We start from the raw sequence: 15,018 nt of genomic DNA on the forward strand, positions 1-15,018 counted from the left end.
TAATTCCAGTAAACCTACGTGTACACAATGGCCCGCTGTCTCTGGCTAATGCATGTGTGATTAAGCTTTTAGCCCGACCACAGGGCGATATTAGCCAGCAGGTCTTTGCCTTGTATTGAGCCCCAAATGCCTTCAGGGGGCCGGGGGAGGAACGCGCTGGGATTCGGGGGGATAGTTAATGACACTGACCCTCACTTCACCAACAGCCATTCAATTCAACAATAATAACGCTCCACGCAGCTGATTTATGAGACTGGAGCTAATAATTGTCAATTGCTAATGTGGGGGGAATAATACCAGTATAGTCTATGCTAAATAAAATATGCCCTCTCCTTCGCCCGCCCCTGCCTGACACATGACCACCCCGCCCGGCTACTTAGGGGAGAAATAAACAGACAGCTAGGCTTTGACAGCTTGAGTTGAAGTAGTCCCCAAAAGGACATTTGGGGTTTACATGTGAAAAACGTTGGCCAAACACATAGGCTATATGCGTAAAATGCGTGAAATGATGCTACTTAAAGTAAAAATTGGTAGACTATCAAATACATTATCTTTGTTTGTATAAAATAAATAAAACAAACAAATAGGCCTAAATACATTAATGCATCGTATCATAAAACTGTGGACTATATTTTCTATTTCCCTGTTTTATCTCATCGAGTAGGCATGCAGTCATATCCACCAAACTGCGATAAATTAACAAGTAAACAATGTCTCGAGGAGGGGAGGATTCACTAAGTTTATTTACAGAGGGAAAACGCATGAAGGCCATTGACCAATGTTAAACAGCACGAGATGAAATGATGACAAGGGACTCCGATAAGAATTTAATTCCATCTCATTTTGGACGATTTTATTAATCAAATTATTGAACACTGGCAAGAGATTTAATGATCACATCTTTTCATAATCTAATTTCAAGCCGGTCGATGGCATTCCTCTCCGTTAATGTCGACTTAGAGGTTGGAGTAATTTAGTAATTGATTCCTAGCCTAGCTCTCGCTCGTGCCAAGGCCGCGTTTGAGGGCAATGTATTTGCTAATCTTATCCTGTGGAATAAGATGTTTATGCTAATCCAGTCGCTGGTCTCTTGGTCACTTGGGAGGCCCTCAAACGGCCTCATATGCAGAAGAGCAAACCGGGGAGGGCAGACAGACCACAAGCCTTCGACCCACGCAGGTGGCCGTCAGTCAGCCAAAGCTTGACTCTGGAAGACATGGATAACCTCATAGAGAATTTTAGATGCTATATCTTGCAATTGGCTCATATCAACATGCTTTGATCAACTCACGAACAAAGATGGCTGATTAATGCTCAACATAATCATAATCATCCGTATCATCATCACCACACACCATTATGGTCATCAACATATCCTAATTTTCACCATATCGTCATCACTATGCATCAGGTCTCCCACAACTAATTGCATTATAACAATAGTTATCAGAAGACAAGGTTATTTTGGTATTTTATTAGGATCCCCATTAGCTGTTGTGAAAGCAGCAGCTACTCTTCCTGGGGTCTTCGACAACAAAGTCTTCAGGACAGCACACCACACGTTTTTTTTGTGTGTGAAACTTTTCGAGCAGACATCGAAAAAGCGGGTACGCGCCCTTCTAATTGAATGTATCTCTTCCCCAGATGTCACTTTTCATCTGTGCACGTGCATTGCTCAGTGGTAAAATTGTAAACAATTCTGAGCCCATATTCATTTATTTGATCTTTGGTGCTGTGCGTTTTCTTTCCCTTAGCACTTGAGTATAGGCCTTTCTAATCTCAATATCAAATTGAGATAACAGACGAAATTGTCAGGAGAACAAGCCGAATGAATATTTTATGTTGCGCTTTGTCATCAACATTGCCTTAGGGTTGTGATTCGACCCCTCCCGAAGCACATACGCCCTTATTAATAACCGTTTTGATAGCGGTTCGTTTTCCTCAGCCCGAGTAAGACATTATGTTCAATGTGACAGAGGTTCCTCCCATCCCAATGTCTTCATCGCCCTCTGTGTTTTCCCTTTTTGTGAGTGTGATACCTCCAATCCATCCACAGACAATGGCATTTGTTCCTCTTTTTTGTCCGCTGTCGACCCGCATTCCCGTATCGCTGAGCAACGATAGCGCGCACTAAAAGGAGAGGAGTTCCTTGTCCGCCTTTTAAATGTCTCCGGCTATTGTGTGGCACTTCCAAATGAAAATGTAGGGTCTCGCACGCATCGCATTTGTCCTGATTTATTTAAGTGATAGCATATGGTCGCTGCTATTTATGTGTCGTTGGGTCACAAATTAACCGCAGGTTCACTTTTATTAAATAGCCATTAAGATACTGTAAATCACGGATTCCATGCACTTGTGATATTTGTTTTCTAGATGGTGCTTAATTTCAAGTGGGAGATCATATATTGACTTGTTAACATCATAATGCCGAAAGTGTAATGCGTAATATTATTCCAACCACTTCGAATCTTATTTCATTTAGTTAACGCCTATTTGAAAACGTGTGTGTGTGTGTGTGTGTGTGTGTGCCTGTGCGTGTGTCTTACAAATGTAGTGAGTGAGGACGGGCTTAACATTCTCAAATCAAAATATCAAAGGCTTTAACTCTGACATTTAATTCGGCCCAACAGATTTGGAAACCAGTTGATAGAATAAAAGGAGACGTTGAAAATATAAAGGAGGGCGTTTCAGTGGTTGGTGGACTATGGTGAACTATAGACCGGCCGAATAAAGAGCCGTTTGAATGAGAGAAACGGATGGCAAAAGCTATAATTCTATTTGCCTCGGCAAAATATCAGAAAGGACTTCTCGGTTCTTTGTCTGTTATTAGATTAATTCCTAGAGATGGCTTCTTTTGCGGTGCCAGACGCGTGGAGGGAGGCCGGTGAACCAGTTGGTCTTTGGTTTCAATAATCAAATTAACCATTTGGTAGGCTACAACTTTTAGTCACAACTCTCTTGTAGAATGAAAAAGAAAGAGAAATCATTTACATAAAAGGGTCTGGGTTGTGTCAAGAAAGAATGAACTTTTTATTGTCGTTCATCATTGAATGGGTAACGCGTAAAGAAAACAGGGAAAGACACTGAAACGCGTCAGCAATTGTGGAAAAAAATAAACGATTGCATAGGACTTTATTAGCATAACATCTTCAATGTTATACCCGTTTTTTTGTTCAATGCACCTTGCATCTCCTATTTTGAACTTCAGAAAAAAATGCATGCTTTATTTTCTAGAGACACCAACAAAGGGTCAAACGGTAGTTATTTGACTTTTTGTTGCTAAGCCTTTCTGACTCCTTTGTCAGGTTATTTCAAGGAATGAAAGATCTCTTTTGGCCGATGCCTTAATTTCATTTTCATGGTAAAAAAAAAAAACGGAGATAAATACTTTGAATGATAGCCTAACCCTCAAATTGACATTAATCTTATAGGCGCTCTTTTGAGTTGACTATCCCTACATATGTGTGCAACTTGTCCATTTATTTTTTAAAGCCTCACGGTGAACATTAGTTTTCAATTGATGCGGAAAAATATAATTGTGCCTAGACAGACACAATTTTGATACACTCCCTTTAGATAATGTTTCAGTGGAAGAAAAATAAACATTATGCAACAAATGAAATGTTGCTACACACCCTTTTTTTTTTTTTTTTTGAAAGGCGAGAATGCGTTTGGAGAAATAGTGTGTGGACAAAACAGAAACGACGACATGCAAGCTATGGGCACGAACTTGATCCAATGATAGAACAACAGAATAGTGTAAACACCTTACAAAAAGGTTCACCTTGTTACCAAAACCAAATTAGCCTAATATAAGCCTAAAAGGTCCGATGACTTGCTCACGACTTAGTTACTTTCATTAGAAATAAGTTATTGGCTAAATGAAGAGAATAATTAATGCAATAAAACGAATTACAAACTAATTTGAATCATTTAAAAAATACCCCCCCCCCCCCCCGGATAAAACGTATTCTGTGGTTTTACCTTATGGAATTGAAATATAACATAATAATTGTTCTATAGGAATAGCCTATATCCAATAATGTGCATTTAAAAAATTTAACATTACAGGCCTACCATTTTGGTTTTTCGTTTAGACTACTTTCGTTTAGAGACAACGTCGGCAGGTTTAGACGGTAGCAGGGTTAGGGTTAGACGGTGGCAGGGCAAAATAACAACAATAGCCCAATAATAGTAGTATTAATAATAATAATAAACAATACAAAAAATAACAATCCACCCTTCTGTAATAATGTTACATCGTGCGTAATGATCCGCACTTCAAGCCAAGAAAGAGTGCAAAGGCAAGAAGAGAGAGGGGGAATACTATCTGAAATTCTGCCCAAGGTATACCGTCGGTTAAAAGACTTAAAAGCTTTGGGAAAATTGGATCAGGGAGAATCGTCACCCAACTTTCATTATTTCCAAGTGGTGTGATTGAATTAAAGGGCAAGACGGTGGTTAGAGAGGAGGGGTGGATGGCGCGCGGGGAGGGGGGGTTGGGCTTGGCGCATAATGGTGTGGTATTAAATTCTAATTAGAGATGCAGAGGATCAATGATAGGGAGGTTGGACAGCGCGGGCCCCCAGTGCCAGCCCAATAGACTGATGAGTTATTGTCATGTAAAAACGCTAGCAATAAGACCAAACGCTTTGCCATTGTCCAAGAGGAAAGAGCCAAGTTTATTATGAGGACTATATGCTCTAGAGACCTGAGGCTAGGCGGCTCTTAGGGGGCTTTTCATAAAACAGGGCGAAGCTCCTATAAAGGAGGCCAGTTTTGGAGCAGGCGCCGAGCAGTGCACATCTACCCACAGTCTAGCCTCTTTCCAAAACAGTCAAATCCAAGCAAGTAAATTCTCCCCATCTCATCTCGCGTCCTTATCATTGTTTTTGTAATCAAATTTGAAGTTTAGATTTTTTTCCTGGGAAGTGCTGCTTTCTTTATCCACTGAGCCTTTTCAAATGTATAAAATGGAGTATTCTTACCTAAATTCCTCTGCCTACGAGTCATGTATGGCCGGGATGGACACATCGAGCTTGGCATCAGCCTATGCGGACTTCAGCTCGTGCAGTCAAGCCAGTGGGTTTCAGTACAATCCGATCAGGACCACGTTTGGGGCTACCTCCGGCTGCCCGTCTCTCACGCCGGGTTCTTGCAGTCTGGGGACCCTGCGGGACCACCAAAGCAGCCCATACGCCGCAGGTAAGCAACCGCCAACTTTGTTCAACACTCCCCGGTCTCTACCCGGGTATATAGGACGCCTTGATTGCATTTGAAAATGGAAATGTGTTTAGTATTTACCAAACGAAATTTGCTTACACAAATGAAAGAATTTATCACGTTAGAAGCGATTGCAGGCAAGCGGTAATTCAGTTAAGGGGTTACACTATCCCACACCCAAACCGCCAACAACATTATCTTAAGCTGCCAAAATGATAGGCATAATTTATTTACTTTGCGATGAGATACAAAGCTTCGAAAATAATTAGATAACCAAAGACTAAAGCTAATTATTGACACAGAATTGGAGTTACAGTAGCAAGAACCGGGACGGATGGCAACATTACGACAAGTTTCCAAACTTGAACTCCAATATCAAACCAAACATTAGTTTATCATTACAGTTAACCACATTACAGTACATCACTGGTCTCATTTTAACACTAATCCACAAGTAATCTAACATATTATAGAATATAATAACAACGTAACTCGATTTTCAACAGAATCATTCTTAATTCAGATAGATTTTTATCTGACAACATTGTAATTACATGTTATCATATGTTACCATTACTCTACAGCTATTGCCATTGCAAATACGTTTAACGTAGACATTTCATTCCTGCAGTTCCTTACAAACTCTTTACGGATCATGGCGGACTGAACGAGAAAAGAAAGCAGAGGCGCATTCGGACCACTTTTACCAGCGCACAGCTCAAGGAGCTCGAGAGGGTTTTTGCTGAGACCCACTACCCGGATATCTACACACGAGAAGAGCTGGCGCTCAAAATCGATTTGACTGAAGCCAGAGTGCAGGTAGGCTATGCTATCCGGCACTATCTTCACCTTGTCAAAGTGCACCGTCTTTTCCGAACTCAAGTCATTCCGCACATTAAGCACAAGGATCCCTACTATTCTTGTGGGGTTTTAAAACATTTATTTGGTTTAAAAATACTTTCGCCAACATTAGGCCCATACAGAACTCATAGGCTTACACTGTTGTTTGATTATGTGTGAATAATTACACATATAAGGGTTGTTTTCCGACGGTCAATATGCGGATAGAGTATCATATTGCATTGTCTAATAGTGACAACATGACAATGGTTTCAGTCATTTACACATACAGTAGGACTATTTAATCTAATGGAAATTAAAACATCGCTCACTATCAGTTGTCTAAATCTTTTGGACCCGTTTTTCGTTTTCTAGGTGTGGTTCCAAAACCGACGCGCCAAATTCCGCAAGCAAGAGCGCGCGGCGGCTGCTGCCGCTGCTGCTGCCAAGAACGGCTCCGGGAAGAAGTCGGACTCTAGGGAAGAAGACAGTAAAGAGGCCAAATCTACCGACCCTGACAGCACGGGAGGACCGGGGTCCAACCCCGTCCCAACCTCTAACTGCGGCGGGCCCAGTCCAACCGGTGGCCAGGTCAACGTTTCCAGCGGAAACGGACAAGTAGACCAAGTGAAGACGTCGGTGGCTCCCGGCATGTGTGGAAACACACCGAGTCAAGGCTGGGCTTCTGCCCCGGGTACCATCACCTCTATCCCGGACTCATTGGGTGGACCGTTCGCCAGCGTACTGTCCTCTTTGCAAAGACAGAACGGAGCCAAAGCTACATTAGTAAAGACCAGCATGTTCTAATACAGCGGAGACCCACTGACAAAATCAAACAAGAGAAACATGGTTTACTCAGGTGACTGAGGAGTGTTGAGTGGTGAAATGAGGGATGTTACAAGAAATACTGAAGGACACTGATATCATAACCGCAGTTGTAAAAAGATGAAGATGACTACTTTGATTTTTTTGCCTCAGTCCTTCGGTCTCGGTTATCGTCCAGTATTGTGGTCATTCTGCACTTATAGCTGTCTGGTTCAAGTAACCACAAACTGCTGTGAGTCATAAGCAGTGTCCCATCGTACGACCAGAATGTCAGACACTGTACAACTGCTTGTTTTTTTTAGGTAGCCAACATTCTGATTTGACTGAAGATCTTCGATATATGGAATGTCTGTTTATTATCGAACGAGACAGAGTATTTTGTTCATTTCCTGATGCAACTTGCTGAGTGTACGTAGCCTATACACCACTGTTTCAGGGCTCGTGAAGAATTTCGTTTCTTTCAATTGTTGACATCAAATGAACAACCATTATTTCCTCAGAAAAGGCACAAAGTACAAAAGTTCACTGCTGACAGGAATATGTAATTGTTTTGTGAGTCTTTCTACAGCTGTGTTTTTGTGGCTCAAATTGTATAGTGTTAATACGTATTATTGTATCTATCCTATAGTTGACCATAGGCCAAACTCCCCAGTCCCTTTAGAATCACGAAGTCTTTTTGACGTTTTACAAAGTTACCACTGGCGAATTTATTTTGGGTAAAAAAAGGGAATGGATGCAAACATTGTGTTATTTCTTCATTATTTGCATGTGGTTTTTGTCCGATTTTATAATAATTTCCCCCCATTTTGTGAGCATAATGTAACACGTTTTGTCCAGGATTTGAAAGTTATTTATATGTAGGTAATGAATGCTTATATTTAAGAAGGAAATATTTCTACATGTGCACATAGTTTTCCAGGTGTACCATTGAAATGGTTGTTGATGATAAAAATAATAATCAAAGTTGCTTTGTCATGTTTTTCTTTGTTGATCTTTAGACAAAAGGTAGACAAACGGGCTAGGCTACGTTCTGCAAGCATTAATGTAAAAATGTTAACCAAAGTCGCACATAAATTACTATTATCTTCTGATTCCCCAATCCATGTCAGATTTGGTTCTCACAAATTCATCATATTGTTTAATAACTATTGTCATGGATTCTATAATATCATATATTACTATGTACCTCTATTATACAAGTCACCTACACCTACACTGGAAAACACCTTTCTGGTGGCCGTGGCCCATTCCGAGGGCTGGAAATTGACTTCAGCACCATGGACAGCGGCTTGCGGCAGAACGCATGCTTTGGGATCAGCGTTACTTTTAGGGCTGACTGTTCAGCAGTAATACAAAGTAGACTTCAATTGCCTTTCCCGTTCTCTATCAGCTTTTAGCTGGCTAAAAGCAGAAAAATACCGTCCGTTTTGCTTTCATCCTCGTCGCAGCAAAAAGGTATTGGGCCGAATTGAGTTGAGTTGACTACATGCAGGTGCACCACATTATTTCATTATATCTTATAACTACAGAAAGACACCGAAAAGCCCATTCATTCATTTGTTACATTTTATTTATAAACATACAGTATGCTATAAAGCCAATGCATTTGAACATCAAATTCATTTTTATTCGGATAATGTTCAGGTGAATATTACAATAAATACAGAACTTAGATGTAAAGTATCATTCCCAAACTATTCATCCAGCTAAGACAGTATCGATATTCCTGTCTCAAAGAGATGCCCCCCTGCAGAGTATCAGCCGAGATGTATTCATTTCCTAAGTAAAAGTAAAAAGACAATCAGATCCGAAGCCTAAAAATATGGTAGGCCTATATCAGAAAAATAAACCCAGACGAGACAGGGAAAGTTGTAAGCTACATGTTGAGAGTGGATCATATGTCTGACATAAGCGTAGGCTATGGATTTATTTCAAGATAGCATTTGAACATACAGTATATTCACCACTGGTAACCTATGGAGCGATTTCAGTGCCAACAGACATTTTATTTTAATTTCACAATTTAGAATTAGTATTAGGATATTGAATTTGAATGTAATATTTTTTGAATTAGTAACGCACAAATTGAATCATTGAATTCATAAATTGAACTTGTATTTTATGATTTGAAACTGATTTGAGTGAATATTGCATCCAGTTTTAAAATTCAATTACATTTAATATTCAAATTCAATATCTCTAGATTCAGTTTCAATATGGTAAGCATTGCATTCATTGTCTGTGAATCAAATTTACAAATCATAATTTCAAGTTAATCAAAGTTTCATATATTCAACTTCTCAGATGCATTCATATTCAGTTCTCTAAATTCAGATTCAAAACCTGAGACTATATCCTGTTACTTTGCCAGCCAGGAAAGGTAGCGGAGAACAGATATAATCAAATGCTCACTATGGTAAACAGAAACTTCTGGCAGTTTCTAAAGCCAATGCGGAATGTTGAATTAATTTTCTTCCTATGAATTTAGCTATAACGTTTAAACCGTTTTGTCTATGAGCTATTATGACCCCATTCCTGAAAGCTAAGACTCGCTGGAGCCGTCTGTTCCCTTCTATGATGACCACAGGCTGAGTTAGAAGAGAGTGTCACAAAAAACCGCAATTTGGCCCCATAAGAATATAGTTGAATAGCCCTTCTAAGGATAGCATTTCCACTCCCTATTTAATCTTGCTCTTGTGACTGAGTGGCTTCGAACCAGGTCTCCTACATGTCACAAGACTGTGTTAGCCCACTTAGCTAAAGCTGAATTCAATGATTCGATTTGTGCATTACAAATTCAAAAGTATTACATTCAAATTCAATATCCTAACACTAATTCTAAATTATGGAATTCAAATACAATTTCTGTTGGCACTGAAATTGCTCCATAGTAGCCTATCATTTCACGATTGATGTTCGAACTGCTGGCACTGGTCTTCAGCAGCCAAATGTTAATCAAGTGCAACTGCTGGTAATAATATTTTAGCCATCATTTCACAACGCAACAAGTATGCTTAATGAATATTTTTGTTGTTGAAAATGAGTTTCTATTGCTGAGCATTTACCAAAATCGTCATCACTGTCAACAGGGCATAGAGAGGCCTAAATAGACTCATTATAATAATATCATAACATTTGGATACACAATAAAAAAATCAATGGTCGGCCTATTTTTTGTTGGGAAGGGCTGCTATTAAATATGTCAACCATTTATCCTAGATATATTTTAGATTCCGTTTTGAAACTGGAAAGACTGTCACTGCAAATCATGAACTCATGAGAAAACAATATAAGGTTTGGTAGACTATGACATCAGTAAAAGATAAAGGGGAATATCAACAAAAAAAATTGGTGGGGTGATTTTAAGCTCTCAGTGTCTCCTGTGTTTTTAGCACTATTTGGACAAAAACCTCCCATCCTACCCAATCATACTTAAAGGAAAACTCCACCCAAAAACTATCATTTGGTAATTGTTTCATTAGTCCATTGTTGATATAGTCTCAAAATGTTTTGCTTGTCAGCAATCAAGTTTTAAAGATATGTAACTTTCACAATACAGAAATCATCCCCATATGATGCTATTGCTGATTTCTGTATTTTAAAAGTGATATATCTTGATAACTTGATTGCTGACAAGCAAAACATTTTGGGACTATATCAACAATGGACTAATGAAATAAATACCAAAAGATGGTTTTTGGATGGAGTTTTCCTTTAAGTGGATACAATCTTTGGGTTCCCTTCCCTTGCGTGTGCAATCACCTGTTTACCTAAGGCACATGTTTCATGACATTCCAAGTGTGAAATTCCTTAAGAGAATCAGTTAAGAGTTAACGGAATGATTTAGTACAGTAGCATAAATCCATAATGATGGTTGTTTACCTCCACAACCAGTTTACATGCATCAGTTTGTGTTATTGCTCTAAAATCAAGTACATCTAACTTTGTGAGCGGACATTTGTTTCGAGCAAAGAAAGAGAGAAAAGGATAACGTTGTCAGGCCGACGTGCAACGTTACTGTAATGTAGGCCTATAGCCTAGTGACAGCACAGTATATGTTTTTATCCAATAAATAAAAGATAAAATACATTGTTGGAGCTGCCTGGAAAGAAGATAGGCAGCTAAACTATTTAACTCCCAGAATTTAAACCAGAGTTTGGGTTAATTGTGGTTTAAGTGAAAAATCTAAATTGGGAGGAACAATCATGCTTTTTCTAAGCCTTTTGTTGACCATCGAGAAATAACCCCTAAAGATCTCAAGTCAGCAAAATGGAATACACTTCTATTACTTGAAACTTTCATTTGAAATCTTGACAACCTTCTCTAGCGACCAAATTAGAAGCTAAAGTTACAAACTAAAGACTAATAAGGCCTATCTAACAACCTGGATACCAGAGAATAATTCAATTAAAATAAAGGGTTTTCTTACAAACAAATAAGTGCCACATTCGTTTGTTGGACTTCATTGCATTAGTATTTTCATGAGTTTCCTATACAGTTTTGAAGTGATGGAGGCTGTTATACTGTATGCACCATATTTACAGTTTCAGAGCTCAGATTCAAAATGGCCGCCATCCTCTTGAGGGCTTGTGGGTGCATATGGAAACGAGGAAGTGAGAACCTCTGAGCTGTGATCATACAGGGCCAATAGAATCAATAGGGCGACTATGATCAGTCTGACTAATATTCTATGCACACAACTTTCCAATGTCAGGCATTATTTGGACCATTTCAATAAACCCGATGGGATGTGAATTGCAGACATTGCGAAAATCCCCACATAGGCATTGACAGACAAGACACATTCCACACATATGTTGATTATACAGAGAAGCAGGAAGAAGGGAGACAATTTCTCCGTAATCCTTGTGCTTTCCATTGACCCAACGTTGTCACAATGTGGTTGGCTGGCCGGCTGCTGAATAGAAATGGAGCAACAATAAGGACAACCGTAAATTCTCTACTAGATGATTATCATATTTAATGGGATTAAGGAAAAATACATGTATTTCTCTGAGGCAATTGAGTACACAATACTCTTATATCAGCTAAATTGAATTAGTGTGTGATGTAGCTATTTATCATGTGAAAGCGAGGGAGCCAAATGTATAGGTGTGTGCATGTGTGTGTGTGTGTCAGCAAGAGAGAGCGCGAGAGAGAGAGAGAGTATGCAAGTGTGTATACGTGTGTAACCGTGAGTGTGTATGTGTGCATGCGTGGATGTGAGTTTGTGTGACTCACAGCGGGAGCGGATGTAGCACTGGTGGCAGTTGAGGAGGCCGTTCCGAATCCTCACGTCTGTCCCCATCGTGGTGTCACCCAGCTGCCCCTTACAGACCCCACACTGCAGGGGGAAGAGAGGGGGAAGAGGAAGACATAGATAAATAGAGGGAGGGAGAGAAAGAGAAGGAGAGAGAGAGAGAGGGAAGAGCGAGAAAGAGAGAGGAAGGAGGAGGCAAAACACACTACATGACCAAAAGTATGTGGACACCTGCTCGTCGAACATCTCATTCCGAAATCATGGGCATTAATATGGAGTTGGTCCCCCCTTTGCTGCTACAACAGCCTCCACTCTTCTGGGAAGGCTCCCGAGTGGCGCAGTGGTCTAAGGCACTGCACCGCAGTGCTAGCTGTGCCACTAGAGATCCTGGTTCGAATCCAGGCTCTGTTGTAGCCGGCCGTGACCGGGAGACCCATGGGGCGGCGTGCAATTGGCCCAGCGTCGTCCAGGGTAGGGGAGGGAATGACCGGCAGGGATGTAGCTCAGTTGATAGAGCATGGCGTTTGCAATGCCAGGGTTGTGGGTTCGATTCCCACAGGGGGTATGAAAAAAATAAACAAAAATAATAATGTATGCACTAACTGTAAGTCTCTCTGGATAAGAGCGTCTGCTAAATGACTAAAATGTAAATGTAAAATGTAAGGCTTTCCACTAGATATGTTCAGCCACAAGAGCATTAGTGAGGTCGGCCACTGACGTTGGGCAATTAGGTATGGCTCTCAGTCAGCGTTCCAATTCATCCCAAAGATGTTCAGGTCAGGGCTCTGTGCATGCCAGTGAAGTTCTTCCACACTGATCTCGACAAAACATTTATGTATGGACCTCGCTTTGTGCACGGGTGAATTGTCATGCTGAAACAGGAAAGGGCCTTCCCCAAACTGTTGCCACAAAGTTGGAATCACAGAATCGTCTAGAATGTCATTGTATGCTGTAGCGTTAAGATGTCCCTTCACTGGAACTAAGGGGCCTAGCCCAAACCATGAAAAACAGCCCCAGACCATTATTGCTCCTCCACCAAACCTTACAGTTGGCACTATGCATTCGGGCATCTGCCAAACCCAGATTTGTCCGTCGGATTGCCAGATGGTGAAGCGTGATTCATCACTCCAGAGAACGCGTTTCCACTGCTCCAGAGTCCAATGGTGGCGAGCTTTACACCACTCCAGCCGACGCTTGGCATTGCGCATGGTGATCTTAGGCTTGTGTGCGGCTGCTCGGCCATGGAAACCCATTTCATGGAACTCCCGACAAACAGTTATTGTGCTGACGTTGTTTCCAGAGGCAGTTTGGAACTCGGTAGTGAGTGTTGCAACCGAGGACAGAATATATTTTATACGCTACGCGCTTCAGCAGTCGGCGGTCCCGTTCTGTGAGCTTGTGTGACCTACCACCTCGCGGCTGAGCCGTTGTTGCTCTTAAACGTTTCCACTTCACAACAGTTGACCAGGGGAGCTCTAGCAGGGCAGAAATTTGACGAACTGACTTGTTGGAAAGGTGCCATCCTATGACGGTGCCACGTTGAAAGTCACTGAGCTCTTCAGTAAGGCCATTTTAATGCAAATGTTTGTCTATCGAGATTGCATGGCTGTGTGCTCGATTTTATACACCTGTCAGCAACGGCTGTGGCTGAACCAGCTGAATCCACTAATTTGAAGGGGTGTCCACATACTTTTGTATACATAGTGTAAGACATATGCTTTGTTTGAATACTTTGAAAATGCATAATTTTTTCCTTCCTTCCTTGTAGTAATCACTGATCTGACAAGGCTGACGGCATTGGTGAGTATGTTGATCAGAGAGGATCGGAAAGGTTTCAGCAATATGGCAATTCCTTCACCTTGCCTTCTGATTGGTCAGGTGGGACATTTGGCATATTGCTTACACCTTAGCCTCTGCCGAGTCCCCAACCACCGGATGTTCTGGTTTTCAGGGGAAATGGAAAGAGAGTCTGTGACACGACTTCCGCTTTTGGACATTAACAAGGTGACACGCCATCTTAACTCCTCCTCCACATTTACTGGATTGGTTGAACAGTGCAGAAGAGAACCTCCCGACAGTTTTTTCTTCTTGTCAAGACCAGTATGTATGGAATCTTGTTTCAGACCAGTATGTAGGGGATCTAGTTTCAGACCAGTATGTAGGGGATCTAGATTCAGACCAGTATGTAGGGGATCTAGTTTCAGACCAGTATGTAGGGGATCTAGTTTCAGACCAGTATGTAGGGGATCTTGTTTCAGACCAGTATGTAGGGGATCTAGTTTCAGACCAGTATGTAGGGGATCTAGTTTCAGACCAGTATGTAGGGGATCTAGTTTCAGACCAGTACTGTATGTAGGGGATCTAGTTTCAGACCAGTACTGTATGTAGGGGATCTAGTTTCAGACCAGTACTGTATGTAGGGGATCTAGTTTCAGACCAGTACTGTATGTAGGGGATCTAGTTTCAGACCAGTACTGTATGTAGGGGATCTAGTTTCAGACCAGTATGTAGGGGATCTAGTTTCAGACCAGTATGCAGGGAATCTAGTTTCAGACCAGTATGTAGGGGATCTAGTTTCAGACCAGTATGTAGGGGATCTATTTTCAGGTGTTTCTTTAACCCATGCTACGTTAGGTTACTTACACCTATACCAGTGGAGGCTGCTGAGTGGAGGACGGCTCATAATAATAGCTGGAACGGAGCAAATGGAATGGCATCAAACACAAGGAAACCATGTTTTTTATGTATTTGATACCATTCCACCTATTCCTCTCCAGTCATTACCAAGAGCCTGTCCTCCCCAATTAAGGTGCCATCAACCTCCTGTGACCTTTACAATCCTTAAAGATCAACAAGGAGTTTCTGGGGGG

The 15,018-nt window shown here is 41.0% G+C and overlaps 2 protein-coding genes across 2 annotated transcripts in view; one reads left to right on the plus strand and one right to left on the minus strand.

Moving 5' to 3' along the window:
- Positions 1 to 4,964: 4,964 nt before the first annotated feature.
- On the plus strand, positions 4,965 to 6,870 carry LOC311107412 (paired mesoderm homeobox protein 2B-like; the record flags this gene model as incomplete). The annotated part of the gene is made up of 3 exons (XM_084149902.1): positions 4,965 to 5,205; positions 5,855 to 6,042; positions 6,439 to 6,870. The coding sequence occupies 3 exons, from the start codon at positions 4,965 to 4,967 to the stop codon at positions 6,868 to 6,870; spliced, it is 861 nt and encodes a 286-aa protein (XP_084006028.1).
- A 3,740-nt stretch (positions 6,871 to 10,610) lies between these two features.
- LOC311107732 (LIM and calponin homology domains-containing protein 1-like) overlaps positions 10,611 to 15,018 on the minus strand; it is a gene marked incomplete at its 5' end in the record, with an annotated part of 115,785 nt that continues 111,377 nt past the window's right edge. The window contains 2 exons of the mRNA XM_084150248.1: positions 10,611 to 11,806; positions 12,130 to 12,232. Coding sequence (XP_084006374.1) covers positions 11,781 to 11,806; positions 12,130 to 12,232 — 129 coding nt within the window. The 3' untranslated portion in view covers positions 10,611 to 11,780. The remainder of the gene's footprint in view (positions 11,807 to 12,129; positions 12,233 to 15,018) is intronic.

The sequence above is a fragment of the Coregonus lavaretus genome (genome assembly GCF_964263955.1).
Source record: "Coregonus lavaretus genome assembly, chromosome: 32".
Lineage (NCBI taxonomy): Eukaryota > Metazoa > Chordata > Actinopteri > Salmoniformes > Salmonidae > Coregonus > Coregonus lavaretus.